We start from the raw sequence: 17,243 nt of genomic DNA, 5'->3' as shown, positions 1-17,243 counted from the left end.
TGGGGTGGTCAGAGAGGACTCTCATTCCACTGTTCTGGAGGGGATTAGCCTCGCACGTGAAGGACGCATTAGCGTCGCGTCAGGTACCAACTACCCTTGAGGGCCTCATGACTCTGGCTACCCGCATTGACCTGCGGACCTCCGAACGTCAGCTGGAGCACAGGTCAGAGGGTCGTTCAGCCACTGTAGTGGTCTCTCCTACTGCACCTCCCTTAGAGGACATCTCTGTCCCTATGGACATCTCTAGGGTTGGTGTTGCTAGGTCTTCGAGTCGCAAGGGCATTTCCTGTTTCGCTTGTGGGCAGTATGGTCATTATGCCAACCGTTGCCCAAAGCGTCAGGATAAGCGACCACGATTGGTGACCATAGCTGGAGGTAGACTGGACTCTGCGTCATCCATTAGGGTGACGTTTCCCGCGTCCATTTCCTTTAAGGGGTCAACATGGTCCACAAGGGCAAGTGTGGACACAGGTGCTGGGGATATTTTCATCTCCTCCTCTTTTGCCCGGCGGCATACCATCCCACTGGTGCAAATGCCAAGGCCAGTGAGAGTCCGTGAATTGGATGGGTCCTTGTTGCCCAAGGTAATTAACCAGCGGACAGTGCCCATTACCCTTGCCATGTCATCTGGGCATAGGGAAACCATTTCATTTCTGGTTCTCAATAAGGGTGCAGATGATATTCTGCTGGGTATTCCTTGGTTGAAGCAACATTCCCCACATATCGACTGGTCGTCTGGGGTGATTACACGGTGGAGCGAGTCTTGTAGCTCCCACTGCATGTCTCCATCTTCCGCCCGTCGCTCAGTGGTATCTGTGGCGACTATAGACCATTCGAGTGGGAGGGCCGCTAGAGGGGGGGGTACTGTTACGAACCGGCGCCGCCATAGCCGCAAGCAGCCTGCTGCGGTTCCTGTTGCGCCCAGGCGCCGGCTGCCGTTCTTGGCCGTGCCTCGGGTCGTCCAGTTGGCTGTTCCTTCCACCACGTCTAAGTGTGGAGAGGCGGCTCGTGCGCATGCGTGCGCCGATTTACCCCAGCCAGAGTTTAAGCCCGGTGTTTTGCCTAGTGAGCATGCTCAGCCTGATTGTGTTATGTCTGAGACTAAGTCCTCAGTTCAGGCTACTGAGCATGCTCCCACAATTAACCCTAACAGCCTCTTTGCACAGGTACTTGGACTTCGTGCTGTGTCTAAGTTCTGGGATGTGCCTACTGAGCATGCTCAAACTGATAGTCTGCTTTCTGAGCCTGTTGCTCAGGCTACTGGGCATGCTCAGCCACTTAGTGCACCAGAGGCTTGGTCCGTTAAGGACCTCACTGAGCATGTCCGTGAGGTGGCAGGTCCTGATAGGGCAGAGGGTGTCAGGTGTCCTGATGACGTGGCAACTCCGGACTGGCTCGCAGAGGCCCGCCCCTATGATCTGGCACCTCAGTATTGGTCGTCAGACGATGACTGGTGAAGTGTTTAGGGCGTGGCTGCCATGAGGTCATCAATGACGTGGCGGTTCCGGATAGGTCGCATGTGATGTCACTGATGACACGGCACTCTGCTATTGGACCTTGGTGGTTCCACCCTGGGTTTGGGGCGGACCCAGGTTATAAAAGGGGCTGGAGATAACATGGAGGTGCACAGTCTTCACTTTTGCTCAGTCAGAGCACACCTCCATGTTAGAGCCTCATTGCGGCATAAGCCTATGTTGGGAAGCGGTAGGTAGGGTTAGGCGAACGGTGCCTGTCACGCCAAGATTCATGGCTCGGCACATCAGGGTCAGGCGCCGTGCTTCCCTCCTGCCGTTCCAGTCTTGCTATAGCAGCCCAGTGGCGTTAACTGGGCTGCGGCTGCTGTGCTTCCTGTCCGATTGTGCCCCCTACGCACACGGACAACGCACCTGCTGCGCCACCTGTCCGATTGTGCCTCCTATGCACACGGACAACGCACCTGCTGCGCCACCTTTCCGATTGTGCCCCCTACGCACACGGACAACGCACCTGCTGCGCCACCTGTCCGGTTGTGCCCCCTACGCGCACGGACAGCGTACCCTAGGACCCCTGTGGAGTTAACAGGGTGTTCCTTATCCTCCTTGGCTTCCCGATCAACGCTACTGGTGTACCCATCTGGCCTGACGTGTCCTACACACACGTGGCCAGTCGAGAGGTGGCCAGAAACGCTAATCGGAGGACCGCTCGGCCTGACGTGTCCTACACACGTGGCCAACAGGGCGCTTTCATGGCGGACTTCCGGTCAACGCTACCTGGTTACCACCCGGCCTGACGTGTTTCCTGCACACGTGGTTGGTGAAGCGCTAGGTGCACCAAAACGCTAATCGGGTTGTCGTCCGGTCTGACGTGTCCCAACACACGTGACCGGTTCCCAGAGTTCCTGGGTTATCTCAGAGCCATCCAGCTCTATAGTCTCCGCCTAACCCTCAGGTGCCAGCAGCTCCTTTGTCATCTGGAGCACGGTGGGCCCCGACTGGCGATTAGGATATATACCCCCTGGTCCTAATCTGCCGGTTCCCCCGTAACACTCATACAAACAGAGAGAGATAGAGACAGACAGCAACACACAGACAGACTGGGAGAGAGACAGAGAGACAGTTACTATAGATAGAAAGACAGAGACACAGAGACACATAGATAGAGACAGATAGACTGATATAAATACAGACAGAAAGATAGAAACAGACAGACAGAGACATAGACAAAGACAGACAAGGAAAGAGACATACAGAGAGATAGTGACACACAGACAGAGACTGGGAGAGAGACAGAGAGACAGGTACTATCCCGGGCAACGCCCGGGTACTACAGCTAGTTTTATATATAAATGAAAATAAATGTTATATTTTCTGTCTACCTACTTTTGGACCACCCTGTATATACAACTCTGGCAAAAATTAAGAGACCACTTTCAAATTTTATCTGATTTTTCTCTTTCTAGGTATATTTTTTAGTAAAATGTAAATTGTTTTTTTATTCTATAAACTACTGACAACATGTCTCCGAATTTCCAAGCAATAAATTTTTTATTTATTTTCAGAAAATGAGAAATGGTCAAAATAACAAAAAATGCATTGCTTTCAGACCTCAAATAATGGAAAAAAAAGTTTATAATCATTCAGAAACAACAATACTAATAATGTTGTAACTTAGGAAGAGTTCAGAAATCAATATTTTGTGGAATAACCATGATTTTTAATCACAGCTTTCATGCGTCTTGGCATACTTTCTACCTGTCTTTCCCATTGCTGTTGGGTGACCTTATGCCCCTCCTGGCGCCAAAATGTAAGCAGTTCTTTTTTTTTATGGATTGTGACTATCAATCTTCCTCTTCATTACATTTGAGAGGTTTTCAATGTGGTTCAGGTTTGGAGATTGGGCTGGCCATGACAAGGTTTTGATGTGGTGGTCCTTCATTCACACATTGATTGACCTACAGTTGCTGTGTGGCATGGCACACTGTCCAGCTGGAAAAAAACAGTCCTCAGAGTTGGGGAACATTGCCTGAGCAGAAGGAAGCAATAGTTTTTCTAAGATAACCTCGTATGCGGCTTGATTCATACGTCCTTTGCAAGGTTTAATCAGCCCAATTCCAACCTTGCTGAAGCATACCCAGATCATCACCGATCCTCCACCAAATTTCACAGTTGGTGCAAGACCACTGTGGCGTGTATGCCTCTCCAGGTCTCTGTCTACCCATTAGATGACCAGGTGTTGGGCAAAGTTGAAAATTAGGTAAAGAAAATTCAAAATTTTGGGAAGGATGTATACATAAAGCCGTATACAAGTTTATCCTGGAAAAACAGTTACTTCCTTCTGCTCAGGCAATGTTCCCCAACTCTGAGGGCTGTATTTCCAGCCGGACAAATCACCATGCCACAAAGCTAGGTCAATCAATGTGTGGATGAAGGACCACCACATCAAAACCCTGTCATGGCCAGCCCAATCTCAAGACCTGAACCTCATTGAAAACCTCTGGAATGTAATCAAGAGGAAGAAGGATAGTCACAAGCCATCAAACAAAGAAGAACTGCTTCCATTTTTGCACCAGGAGTGGCATAAGGTCACCCAAAAGCAATGTGAAAGACTGGTGGAAAGCATGCCAAGACGCATGAAAGCTGTGATTAAAAATCATGGTTATTCCACAAAATATTGATTTCTGAACTCTTTCTGAGTTAAAACATTATTAGTATTGTTGTTTCTAAATGATTATGAACTTGTTTTCTTTGCATTATTTGAGATCTGAAAGCAATGGTTTTTTTTTTGTTATTTTGACCATTTCTCATTTTCAGAAAATAAATACAAAATGTATTGCTTGGAAATTCTGAGACATGTTGTCATTTACATTTTACTCAAAAATATTAAGAAAAAAATCAGAACAACAAAATTCGGAAGTGGTCTCTTAATTATCTTTGCCAGAGCTTTTATATATATATATATATATATATATATATATATATATATATATATACAGAGAGAGAGAGAGAGAGATAGAGGTATATATATATAAATATATTTATATTCCATTATAATGTAAAATAAGATACTCAAAGTGGTTTTCCAGGATTAGAAATAAATGGCTGTTTTCTTCCACAAGAAACGGTGTAATACTCCTTTCCTTTTATTTTGAAATGATTGTGACTGAACTGCAATACCGCTAGCAGCCAGTAAAAAAGTGTGGTGCCATTTTTTGCAGGAAGCAGCCATGTTTTTGTAATCATAGATGACCACTTGCAGTAAATAGCTGAACTAGGTATCATTCTAATTTTCCCTGTGTGACTGATATTTAAAATGTAACTATCATTTTAAGAGAACTTGCAGCAGAATGTCTGTGTCTGCCTCTAGCTCCTCCCCCTAACCTCTCCATAGAATTTTAAAAGCACCAACAGTTCTCTCCTTAGTGTAAAAATCTGTCACTTTGAATTCAGATATTACTTAGTATCTGCTCGAAAATTTTATAATTAAAAACACCAGCACAAAACGCAAAAAATAAGCCATAACTGAGCCCCAGATCCTGAAAAATAAGAACGCTACGGGTCTCAGAAAATGGCATCAAAAGCGCAATTCTTTTTTTTTTTTTTTTTTTAAATTTTCCCCCAAAATTTCACCACTTAGATAAAATTAGAACTATACATGTTTGGTATCTACAAACTCTTAGCGACCTGAGGAGTCATATTGCCAGGTCAGTTGTACCACATAGTGAACACGGTAAATAAAACAAATCAAAAAACAATCATAGAATTGGACTTTTTCCAATTTCACCACACTTGCATTTTGTTTTCACGTTTCCCAGTACAAAATGGGGCAGAATGAATGGTGTCATTCAAAAGTACAACTTGTCCCACAAAAACAAAAAGCCCTTATATGGCTATATTAAATGAAAAATAGTAAAGTTATGGCTCTTGGGAAAAATGGAAAATCCCATGCGAGTGCAGGTTTTCCTAAATCATCCAAGCTATATGTTTATCCAGTTTCTGCTTGAAGATTTCCATTGAGGAAGAGCTCACCACCTCCCGTGGTCGCCTGTTCCACTCTCTGACTGCCCTCACTACATCCCGTGGTCATCTGTTCCACTGTCTGATGGCCCTCACTATCTCCCATGGTCGCCTGTTCCAATCTGTGACTGCCCTCACTACCTCCCGTGGTCGCCTGTTCCAATCTCTGACTGCCCTCACTACCTTCCGTGGTCGCCTGTTCCATTCCCTGACTACCCTCACTACCTCTCGTGGTCGCCTGTTCCACTCTCTGACTGCCCTCATTACCTCCCATGGTCGCCTGTTCCACTCTCTGCCTACCCTCACTACCTCCTGTGGTCGCCTGTTCCACTCCCTTATTGCCCTCACTACCTCCCGTGGTCGCCTGTTCCACTCCCTGACTGCCTACACTACCTCCCATGGTCACCTGTCCCACTCCCTGACTGTCCTCACTACCTCCTGTTGTAGCCTGTTCCACTCCCTGACTGCCCTCACTACCTCCCGTGGTCGCCTGTTCCACTCCCTGACTGCCCTCACTACCTCCCGTGGTCGCATGCTCCACTCCCTGACTGCCCTCACTGTCAGAAAGTTTTTCCTAATGTCTATTGTCTAATAATAACAACAATCATCATGTTCATCATCGTCAACTTTGTTTAATTGCAAAACTAACCGCACATTGTAATTGTAACCATAAATATCCAATATAATACTTACAACTTTCCAATTGCATGGCACAAGTCTGAACATCCATAGGAAAGTTCTTCAGATCCATTGGACAAGATAATGTTAAAGTTAATCTGCAGGAAATAAATAGAATATACAAAAGATATTGTTAATTCATGTCTTAATTTGTTTTGTCATTTTTTATCCTTAAGGCCGCTTTACACGCTGCGACATCGCTCAAGCGATCTCGTTGGGGTCACGGAATTTGTGACGCACATCCGACCGCTTTAGCGATGTCGTTGCGTGTGACACCTATGAGCGATTTTGAATCGTCGGAAAAACGTTCAAAATCGCTCATCGGTGACATGCCCCCCTATTCTCGATTATCGCTGCTACAGCAGTAACGATGTAGTTCCTCGTTCCTGCGGCAGCACACATCGCTATGTGTGACACCGCAGGAACGAGGAACCTCACCTTACCTGCGGCCGCCGGCAATGAGGAAGGAAGGAGGTGGGCGGGATGTTCGTCCCGCTCATCTCCGCCCCTCCGCTTCTATTGGGCGGCCGCTTAGTGACGTCGCTGTGACACCGAACGCACCTCCCCCTTAGAAAGGAGGCGGTTCGCCGGTCACAGCGACGTCGCTAGGCAGGTAAGTAGTGTGACGGGTCTGGGCGATGTTGTGCAGCACGGGCAGCGATTTGCCCATGACGCACAACCGATGGGGGCGGGTACGCACGCTAGCAATATTGGTAACGATATCGCAGCGTGTAAAGCGGCCTTAACTTTCAAACATCTTTGATTCATTTTCACACATAAAAAAATAGATTTGCAGAATTTATGTATCCAGTTATGACAATTTATGAAGTAAGACATTTATTGTTCTTAGAAAATCTGCTTTGATTGCTTTAGATGTTCTTAAATTAGCTCACAACATGACCGAGTGCATAATATGAAACTCTTGGTCCCTGATGTAAAATCTATGATAGGCCTCCCATCAATTTACATAGCTTTACTATAAGCATCAGTCTTGGTTTTTTTGCAATTTTATATTTTAATGAAATTTTTTTCCTTTTTTAATCAACATAAAAACAGGAATAACAAATTGACATCAGGTATTACACTGTCTCACGCAACGATATGTGTTAAATAGTACAAAACAGTTGGCAAAACTAAATATGGATCAATGAGTACTAGGTGTTGGGAATCACATCATGCAGCATCGAGGGAGACGAGGAAGAGTCCCTTAGACTTGGTCTTTTTTAAGAGAATCTGTCAGCAGATTTGTTTTGTTATGCGTAGCATGATGTAAACCCTGATCCAGCAATGTAATTTACTGGGCTGTTTTTCAATAAATAATAAATAAAATAAATGTTTCAATGCCTCCTAGTCAACTGCTCTGTGTAACCCTGCCCTCATCACTGATTATGTCAATATACATTGTATATTGAAAGCAGCCAATCAGTGCTGTGGGTGGGGTTATATAGGGCTCAGCAATCTGAGCACTGCTATAACTGCAGCAGATTGTATCAAAAAGTCAGCAAGTGACATATCACTGGAATAAGAGTCTCAGCCCCTACATTACTCAGCTCTCAGATTACAGAGCAAAAATCTGGTGACAGATTTTTTATATGCTCATGTGAAATTGGATAAAGAAATTTCTCTTTTCTTTTTCCCTCTGCATTACGTTTGGGGAGAGGGGATGTAGGTTTTCTACTTGTCATTTCAAAATTCAACTAAAATGTTCCCTTCTATTTCCATTTCAGTTTCGTCTACAGTTCCTGCCTAGAAGCTAAGGATTAGTGTGAATAGACTTTATGTGCTTTATGTTATATTAGACCTTGGATTCACTTGTATTACATGCAAAATCAATGTACTGTATGGTAGCTGAAAAACCGGATGACTCAGTCTAACAGGATCCTCTAAATTATCCAGCTCTAAGGATTCCGAGTGATTAATTTGCCTATGTGTGTTTCTGAATTTATGCTAAACAGTATACATAATTTATAGACTTCTACATTTAAATGAATGCGCGCTCATACGCTGTCTTATTAAGAGAACATCTGTGTGAGATGATATGGGACATGCACTGCAGACATGCTCTTTTACAAAATAAACTAATGACTCTATAAATTGATGAAACAACATTGCGAGTACTTAGATACCTACATTTCCAGCTGCAATTAGAGTCTAGTTTTTCGGAAAATAAACAAATACTTGGTGACTTTGTTAAGCCGTCAGGTTTGGGGCTCATTGTTTGAGCAATCGTCTACTGTGACCATCACCTAATCACCTAATCAGGTCAGATAGATGCAGAATCTTGGACAAAAGTGCAGACCCCTGCCCTATCTCAGTACACAACCCCTGGCAAAAATTATGGACTCACCTGGCTCTGGAGATGTTCATTCAGTTGTTTACTTTTGTATAAAAAAAGCAGATCACAGACATAGCACTAAACTAAAGTAATTTCAAATGGCAACTTTCTGTCTTTAAGAAACACTAAAAAAAATCATGAAAACATAATGTCATAGCCAGTAATGGTTACTTTTCAAGACCAAACAGGGGGAAAAATTATGGAATCACCCTGTAAATTTTCATTCCCAAAACTAACACCTGCATCAAATAAGATCTGCTCGTTAGTCTGCATATAAAAAGGAGTGATCACATCTTGGAGAGCTGTTCCACCAAGTGGACTGACATGAATCATGGCTCCAACACGAGAGATGTCAATTGAAACAAAGGAGAGGATTATCAAACTCTTAAAAGAGGGTAAATCATCACGCAATGTTGCAAAACATGGTGGTTGTTCACAGTCAGCTGTGTCTAAAATCTGGACCAAACACAAACAACATGGGAAGGTTGTTACGGGTAAACATACTGGTAGACCAAGGAAGACATCAAAGCTTCAAGATAGGAAGCTTAAAGAAATATGTCTCCAAAACAGGAAATGTACAAAAAACAAATGAGGAATGAATGGGAGGAAACTGGAGTCAATCTCTGTGACTGAACTGTAAGAAATCGCCTCAAGGAAATTGGATTTACATACAGAAAAGCTAACCAAGAAAAAGATGACTGCCTAAAGAGAACATGTCAATTTCCACAGTCATTGACGATATTGGGCTGTATATCAGGTAAAGGCACTGGGGAGATGGCTGTCATTACATTTTCAATAAGTTTACATTGAAATTTTTGACACTTTTCTTATACCATCAATTGAATGGATGTTTGGGGATAATGAAATCATTTATCAAGATGATAATGCATCCTGCCATAGAGCAAAAACTGTGAAAACATTCCTTGAAAGAAGACACATAAGGTCAATGACATGGCCTGCAAATAGTCCGGATCTCAATCCAATTGAAAATCTTTGATGGAAGTTGAAGAAAATGGTCCATAACAAGGCTCCAACCTGCAAAGCTGATCTGGCAATAATAATCAGAGAAAGTTGGAGCCAGACTGATGAAGAGTACTGTTTGTCACTCATTAAGTCCATGCCTCAGAGACTGCACGCTGTTATAAAAGCCAGAGGTGGTGCAACAAAATACTAGTGATGTATTGGAGTGTTCTTTTGTTTGTTTTTCATGATTCCATAATTTTTCTCATAATTGAGTGATTCCATAATTTTTCCCCCCTGTTTGGTCTTGAAAATTAACAGTTACTGGCTAGCACATTATTTTTAATGATTTTTTTTTTTGTGTTTCTTAAAGCCAGAAAGTTGACATTTGAAATTACTTTAGTTTTGTGCCATGTCTGTGATCTGCTCTTTTTAAACAAAAGTGAACGACTGAATGAACATCCTCAGAGCCAGATGAGTCCATCATTTTTGCCAGGGGTTGTATAAATACTCTGGACAAAGCAGATCAACTTGTTGGTACAGCCTGTGGCTGTCACACTAGGTATAGGGAAGTACCAAACGAATGGCAAAAGGAAAGGGAAACCCTGTGTCTAGGGAAGGGGAAGATGGTGACCCCTGACCAAGCCTACTGCTGGGCCCTGGCTTCCCTCTCCCTAGATAGGTTTCACACCTCTGCGCCAAGCCAGATACCTGACCCTGAAATAGCCTGTAGGTAGGAAAGGGATGGGATGAGTGCTAAGTCAACACCACTAAGCTCTAAAGAAGACACAGGGATCACAAACAGGGGGAAGTAAACAAATAACGTCTCGAGATGATATTTGATTGGCTAAAATGACTGAAGCATGAAAGCTTTTTAATTATTCTCATGTAATAGCCTTTAAAGTTACAGGTAAAATTGAAGACTTTTTTTTGTTATTGGTTTTTTTACAGTCCATAAGTGGTATGTGTATGTTTAGCCATAAAGGCACACATGAATGATCAGCTCAGCTGAGCGTACATGTATTCAATATGGGGAGACTGGGGTAAGTGTCATATCACTAAAATCTATCTAATTTTTATCTCTCCCAACATGTGCCTTTGAGAGAGCATAGGGGGCCAACATATATATTTGCTGGTCAGCCGATCCCACCAAAACTGGGGGCTCAGCTTCATCACATGTGCACTGGCATCTATAATATTGTGAAAACAAAATATGCTGTTTATTGCTATAAATGCCCAATGTTGATACTTTGTCTCGACCATATTCAGACTGTTTTCTTAAAGAGGGTGTCCACTTTTTCCTAATTGCAAAACATGTGTTGGGAACATAATTTCTAGGCATCTGCTAATATATACAGGTTTTCCTACGTGTCCATCAGTCTCCTCTAATTTGAAAAAAATAGCTTTTCCATGTGCGGTCCCTTCAATTGGAAGCGGCTGATGCTGAGGTCTGTTCATGTGTTACTCCATTATAAATAGATATTTATAGAACAGGAGAGCTGTGCAACAGTGAGGAAGGCAGCAATAAGGCATCTTCTGCACTTCCGGTCATGCATAGAACACCACTCTGAAGCTGGGACGTGCAAACCCAACTTCAGAGGCTCAATGATGTGACTGAACAAAGAGGTGTGCATGTTTGAGATTAGCTCTTGAAAATTATGTTATCACGCCCAGAGGGGCGTGATAACATGCAAACCGGGCTGACTAGCCTGGGGAAACTACCGCCCCATCGACTAATCAAAGGGGTCATTTGCATATCATAAATGGACTTTTTGACATACTGTAATTTTTGTTTTATAAGACGCACCAGATTATAAGATGCACCCCATATTTAGAAAAAAGAAAAGGTAAAAAAAATATGGTGTCCATCTTTTAATCCGATGGCGTCTCATCAGGGGTAGCAGTGGTGGTGGAATGGGGTCACAAGAGGCAGGGGCGGTGGTGGATTAGGGCAATGCTGTGGGTGGTGTGACTGGTGTCCCAGATGCTCGCTGTGTGCGCTCTGAGGCAGGAACATCCAGAAACGGTTGGTGGTGCATTCTTCAAAGAAATGGTGTCCAGAGTTATGAGAAATGTACAGTAGAAGCCATATGCAAATCAGGTAGAAAGTGCACTGGGGGTGTATCAATGCCCTTGGAATAAACAGTACAAATCCATTAATAGTCATCCAGTGCACTTACAGCATGATATATGGTACATATGGCTCCTATGGTATGATGGATTTGTCATGACTGCCACATCCGATATCTACAAAAATGTATCTATTTTTTTTTATAGGGGAACAAGTGCCTATGTGGCGCCCCAGGACCTGGTCGCCACAACAGCATTGCCCTCCCAAAGGGTTAATGCTGAGCCTGGAGGTAATTGGGAGATCTATTGGCCAGTAAGTGTAACACCAACCGCAGTTCTCCCTCCGGCCAGCAGGGGGAGCTCTGAACCTGGAACTTCAGGGAGCATTCCTTAAGTCTGGCTGGAAGGAGGAAGTGGTAGTTAGTCTGGAGACAGGAGTGAAAGAGTGCAGACGCAGAGTAGTGCTGCCTTGTGAAACTGGGGCCTAGAGCTTGGATAGCTTGGCCCAGGGAAGCAAGGGGAGCAGAGAGGCACAGCAGAGACTCGGACATCGGAGTCTGTAGTTGCCAGGGCATAAAATCCATCCCTGGTAGCTGAATCCGGAGGGCAGGAGAGCTGCAAGCCCCCTGTCCCAGAAGCAATCTGAAGGTACAGCTGCATTCCAAGGGCCTGGTGTGGGCTCCAGCAAAGAAGCACCAGAGAGGGCCTGCGCAGTCTACCACACAGAAAAGGGGACGAACAACAAGTCCCAGCAGCAAGAGGGCAATTGCAAACCCAAAGTGCAGTGTCCTAAAACAGCAGAGAAAGATTAAGGAGTAGGCCTCATACTCAACTGGCCAAAGATCACCCCAGGCACTTCCAGGCCGGCCGGACCATCTTTACCATCTGTGACGGTCTCCCTGGACTAAGTTTCTGCCGAGTAAAAGAGGAGAAGGTAAAGAGACTACTGTTTGTGCCTGTTTCTTTCATTGCTTGTCGGCCCTGCACCGTGTTAGTCACACAGCACCATAGACTTCCACAAGCACCAACTGTGCCCCGGGCATTGCTCCACCTGTGGGGAGCAGTACTACCATAGCTGCTATATCATCATCCCGGAGGCCTCACACAGCAGCGGCGGCTTAATAGCCGCATACCACAGGTGGCGTCACGAACACAACCATTAACAAGCAAGCCACATATTCTACTGACACCCACCAGGGCCACGGAGCCGGGCCCAGCCACCACTGACTACCACCGGACTAGTCCGGCCCGGCACCGGGTGTCCCATAGCCCTGGGGTGGGCGAGTCAACTTTGGCGTCACGAACAGGATTTCGTGCCCGGTCACACCGGGTACTGTGCGCCTGCAGGAATTGTGCTTAAAAGACTGTGTACTGTCTGTAAACCGCCGCCGCCATTAGCCTCGCCGAGCGCAGGAAGAAGGGGGGCGTGCCTGACAAAGAGCGCGAAGGGAGCGCGCCATCAGAGCAGAGCGCTGTTAACCCCGCGCGACCCAGAAGGAAATTTGAAAAGTGAACGGAGCCTGGTAAGGTTCACTAAGGGGGAGGAAGATGTCCGACTCAGAGGGAGAGCAGGTGGCTGCCATCGCCCAAGGCGCCGCAGCACCGGCCGAAGCAGTCCCAGTCGCCGTCGCCCCGGCCCCCACTGTAGCGCCGGTAATGCCGATCACCATGCCGTACATACCGGGAGCAGAATGGCTGCCGCAGTACTCCGGGGAGTCCCATACCTTGAGTGACTTCAGAGAAAGCCTGCACAGCTTATTCCGGGTGTATCCGCTGACTGAGAGCCAGAAGGTGGGCATATTAATGGGACAGCTAGCCGGCGCAGCCCAGCGTGAAGCGAAGTCCTGGCCTGATACAGATAAAGGGACAGCCGCCCAGATACTGGCCAAGCTAAAGAGTACTTTTGACACCCGCACCGCAGCAGAAATAAAGCTGAGATTCTTTGGGTGCAAGCAGCGGGCCACAGACAGCATAAGGGACTATGCCTTAAACTTGCAGGAGGCCCTGAAAGCAGTTAAACAGGTGGATCCAGAGAGTGTACATGAAGAAGACAAACTCCTAACTGAGCAGTTCATAGAGGGGCTCCTGTCAGATGCCCACAGGACCCAGCTGCGTATCCTGGTCCTGCAGAACCCTGCTCTGGACTTTGCAAAGTTTAAGGACCAGGCCATCAGGGTACTGAGAGAATCTACACCGAATGACCCAGTACCCCTCCGGCCTCTTGCTATCACATACCCCGGGGTGGTGCCTGCAACACGAGCCACTGCAGGGGCTGAGGCGCAGTCCCTGGATAAGGATCCCACTGCAGAGCTCAGACAGCAGTTCCAGGAGCTGACCAAGACTGTGGCTGCCCTTGCCAAGACCGTGCAGTCTCTACAAATGACCCCCTCGCCTGCAAAAATCGAGTTGGCCTCCAGCCCAGAGGACGTCCCATGGATGCGACACAGGAGGATTCCGCCGACCCGAGGCAGAGACACAGACCGGTATGATTCAACAGGACAACCGATCTGCCGCCACTGCAACCAGGCGGGCCACATTGCACGACGCTGTCCTTTAAATGGGCTGAGCCTGGGGCCAGGAGCCAACCCCCAGGTGTAAGGAAGCCCGGCTCAAACCCCAGCCGCAGCAAGTATGTGGGGGGACGACCGGTCCTTCCCATTGTGCTGGATGGGATCCCTTTGAATGCCCTCCTGGACACGGGGTCCCAGGTAACAACCATCCCCCACAAACTGTACAAAAGATATTGGGCTGATTCAGACATTGACCATGGCCCAGATGATGATTTAACAATTGTGGCCAGTAATGGTCAGCCCTTACCTCAAATTGGGTACAAAGAAGTAACCATTAAAGTGGGGCGGGTGGAATTGCCATGTCAGGGGATGATAATTGTAGATATTGATCGCAAAGAATCTGATCCACTGCTAACCATTGGTACAAATGTGATAGAAAATTGTATTGCCGAGGTGATAATTTTGTTGCAACAGGCGTCTGAAACTGCCAGCTCCGGGCAGCAGCGTGCCCTACAGAGGGAGATCAGAGCCCTGATGAGGAGGCAGCAGGTAGAGCTGGCCGGCGGAGAAATTGGCAGTGTGAGGGTAAGTGACCCCCTCCCCATTGTAATACCCCCAAGAAGTGAAATGTTGATATGGTGTCGGGCAGCAATAGGCCTCAAGGGTCAGGATTACCATGCCTTGGTAGAACCGGTGTATTCAGACAGTAGGCCTGGAGTCCTGATAGCCAGAGGGATAGCGGACGTCCGCAAGGGGAGAGTGCCCGTCCGTGTCTTGAATTGTGGGGAGGAGGAGGCCAAATTGCCCCGGTACGCCACTGTAGCAAAACTGTACACTGTCAGCAACAATACCATTAAAGCAGTGGAACCCTTGATCCCGTCCGACCAGGCGGAAGACAATGGCTCCAAGGGGCAGCTGGAAGACTGGTGCCAAAAATTACATGTAGGCACCGACTCCACCCCCTCGCACCAAAAGCATGGGGTTTACCGGGTGGTACAGGAGTACGAGCGGGTCTTCAGCAAACACCCCCTAGATTTTGGGCAGGTGAAAGGGGTTAAACATCAAATCCCCACGGGTGATCATCATCCCATTAAAGAGAGATACCGCCCTGTACCCCCCGCACAGTATCAGTGTGCCAAGGAAATGTTACGGGAAATGAAGGAGGCTGGGGTTATCAGAGATAGTTGTAGCCCCTGGGCAGCTCCACTAGTGCTCGTAAAGAAAAAAGATGATACGATGAGAATGTGTGTAGATTACAGGCAAATTAACCGCATTACACATAAAGATGCTTATCCACTGCCCAGAATAGAGGAGTCACTAACAGCCTTAAAGTCAGCTAACTATTTCTCCACCTTGGATCTCACCAGTGGGTATTGGCAGGTTCCCGTGGCAGAGGCGGACAAGGAGAAGACTGCATTCACGACACCAATGGGCCTCTGTGAGTTCAATTGTATGCCATTCGGGCTCTGCAACGCCCCAGGGACATTCCAAAGGTTAATGGAGTGCTGCTTGGGCCACCACAACTTTGAAACCGTGCTGTTGTACCTGGATGACGTCATAGTCTACTCCAAGACTTATGAGGACCACCTGAAGCACTTAGCAGAAGTGTTTGAGTCCTTGTCGAAATATGGCCTGAAGATCAAGCCGTCCAAATGTCACCTCTTGAAGCCAAAGGTACAGTACCTGGGTCATGTGGTCAGCGCAGAAGGTGTGGCACCTGATCCGGAGAAAGTCACTGTAATCAAGGACTGGCCAAGACCCACCACAGTGAAGGAGGTGCGGCAGTTCCTTGGACTGGTGGGCTACTACCGAAGGTTCATTGATGGTTTCACCAAGATAGCAGCGCCCCTTCAAGATCTCCTGGTGGGCCAGCCACAGCAGGCTAAGAAGCAGAGCCCTCCATTTGAATGGAGCAGCCAACTGGAAACATCCTTTGTCCGGCTGAAAGGGGCTCTCACGGGAGAAGAAATTCTGGCCTACCCTGACTACAGCCAACCATTTGTACTGTATACAGACGCCAGCAACGTGGGACTGGGAGCAGTTCTGTCCCAGGTACAGGGAGGCAGAGAGAGGGTGATAGCGTACGCCAGTAGGAAGCTTCGGCCCACAGAAAGGAATCCAGAAAACTACAGTTCCTTCAAGCTGGAGTTCCTCGCTATTGTTTGGGCAGTGACTGAACGCTTCAAGCACTATCTGGCATCGGCCAAGTTCACCATCTTCACGGACAACAATCCGTTGACACACCTGGCAACAGCCAAGTTAGGTGCGATGGAACAGCGATGGATGGCCCGGCTGTCTAACTTTGACTTTACCATCAAGTATCGGGCTGGCAAGAAGAATAACAATGCTGATGCGCTGTCCAGAATGCCTCACTTACCCGAGTCTGGAGAAGACCTGGATGAACTCGAAGAGATAGAGTTACCGGCTTTCCATCACCAAGGTGTTTCCCAGTGTGAGCATGCTGTGGGAGTGAAGCGCTCAAGCCAGCACGAGGTCTCGGTCAACCCCTTACTCCACCATAATTGGGAAGAAACACAGAACGGTGACCCGGCCGTGCGATTTGTCAAAGAGAAGCTAGCGCAAGCTGAGACCCATCTTGGCCCGGACGCCCCAGAGGAAGCCCAGCAGCTGTGGAAGGAGAGGGGACGGCTGTTCACCTACCAAGGCAAGCTCTGCAAGAGATATGTCAACTGGCGAACAAATGAACTTGTCTGGCAGATAGTGGTTCCGCAGAGGGATGCTCCAATGGTCCTAGCAGCGTATCATGATAACGCAGGACACTTCGGGTGGAAGAAGTTGGAGGCCCTACTCCGTGATCGGTTCTATTGGGTGCACATGAGAAAGATGATCGAGAAGTGGTGCCAAGACTGTGGCCCGTGTAACCTGAGGCGGAAGGATGATGCCAGCCAAAGGTCTCCCCTACAGCCAATTGTCACGAAGCAGCCCCTGGAGTTGGTGGCCCTGGACCACGTTAAGTTAACACCAAGCCGGTCAGGCTATGTGTACGCCCTCACCATTGTGAACCATTACTCTCGTTTCCTGGTAGTAGTGCCTGTGAAGGACCAGACAGCCAGAACAGCAGCTAGAGCGTTCCAGGCATCCTTTTGTCGACCTCACGGGTATCCGGAAAGGGTACTGACTGATCAAGGTCCTGCATTCGAGGCCGAAGTGTTCCAAGAGTTCTGTAACATGTACGGT

General features: G+C 47.0%; 1 protein-coding gene across 3 annotated transcripts in view; it reads right to left on the bottom strand.

Annotated features, from left to right (window-relative positions):
* Positions 1 to 17,243, bottom strand: part of GLRA2 (glycine receptor alpha 2) — a 328,750-nt gene that overhangs the window by 240,318 nt on the left and 71,189 nt on the right. For all 3 annotated transcript variants that reach the window (XM_075335158.1, XM_075335156.1, XM_075335157.1), the window contains one exon: positions 6,186 to 6,268. In XM_075335158.1, the coding sequence (XP_075191273.1) occupies positions 6,186 to 6,268 (83 nt within the window). The remainder of the gene's footprint in view (positions 1 to 6,185; positions 6,269 to 17,243) is intronic.

The sequence above is a fragment of the Anomaloglossus baeobatrachus genome, chromosome 2 (assembly GCF_048569485.1).
Source record: "Anomaloglossus baeobatrachus isolate aAnoBae1 chromosome 2, aAnoBae1.hap1, whole genome shotgun sequence".
NCBI lineage: Eukaryota > Metazoa > Chordata > Amphibia > Anura > Aromobatidae > Anomaloglossus > Anomaloglossus baeobatrachus.
The sequence above is the reverse complement of the archived record's forward strand: the minus strand, read 5'-3'. Positions and strand labels throughout refer to the sequence as shown.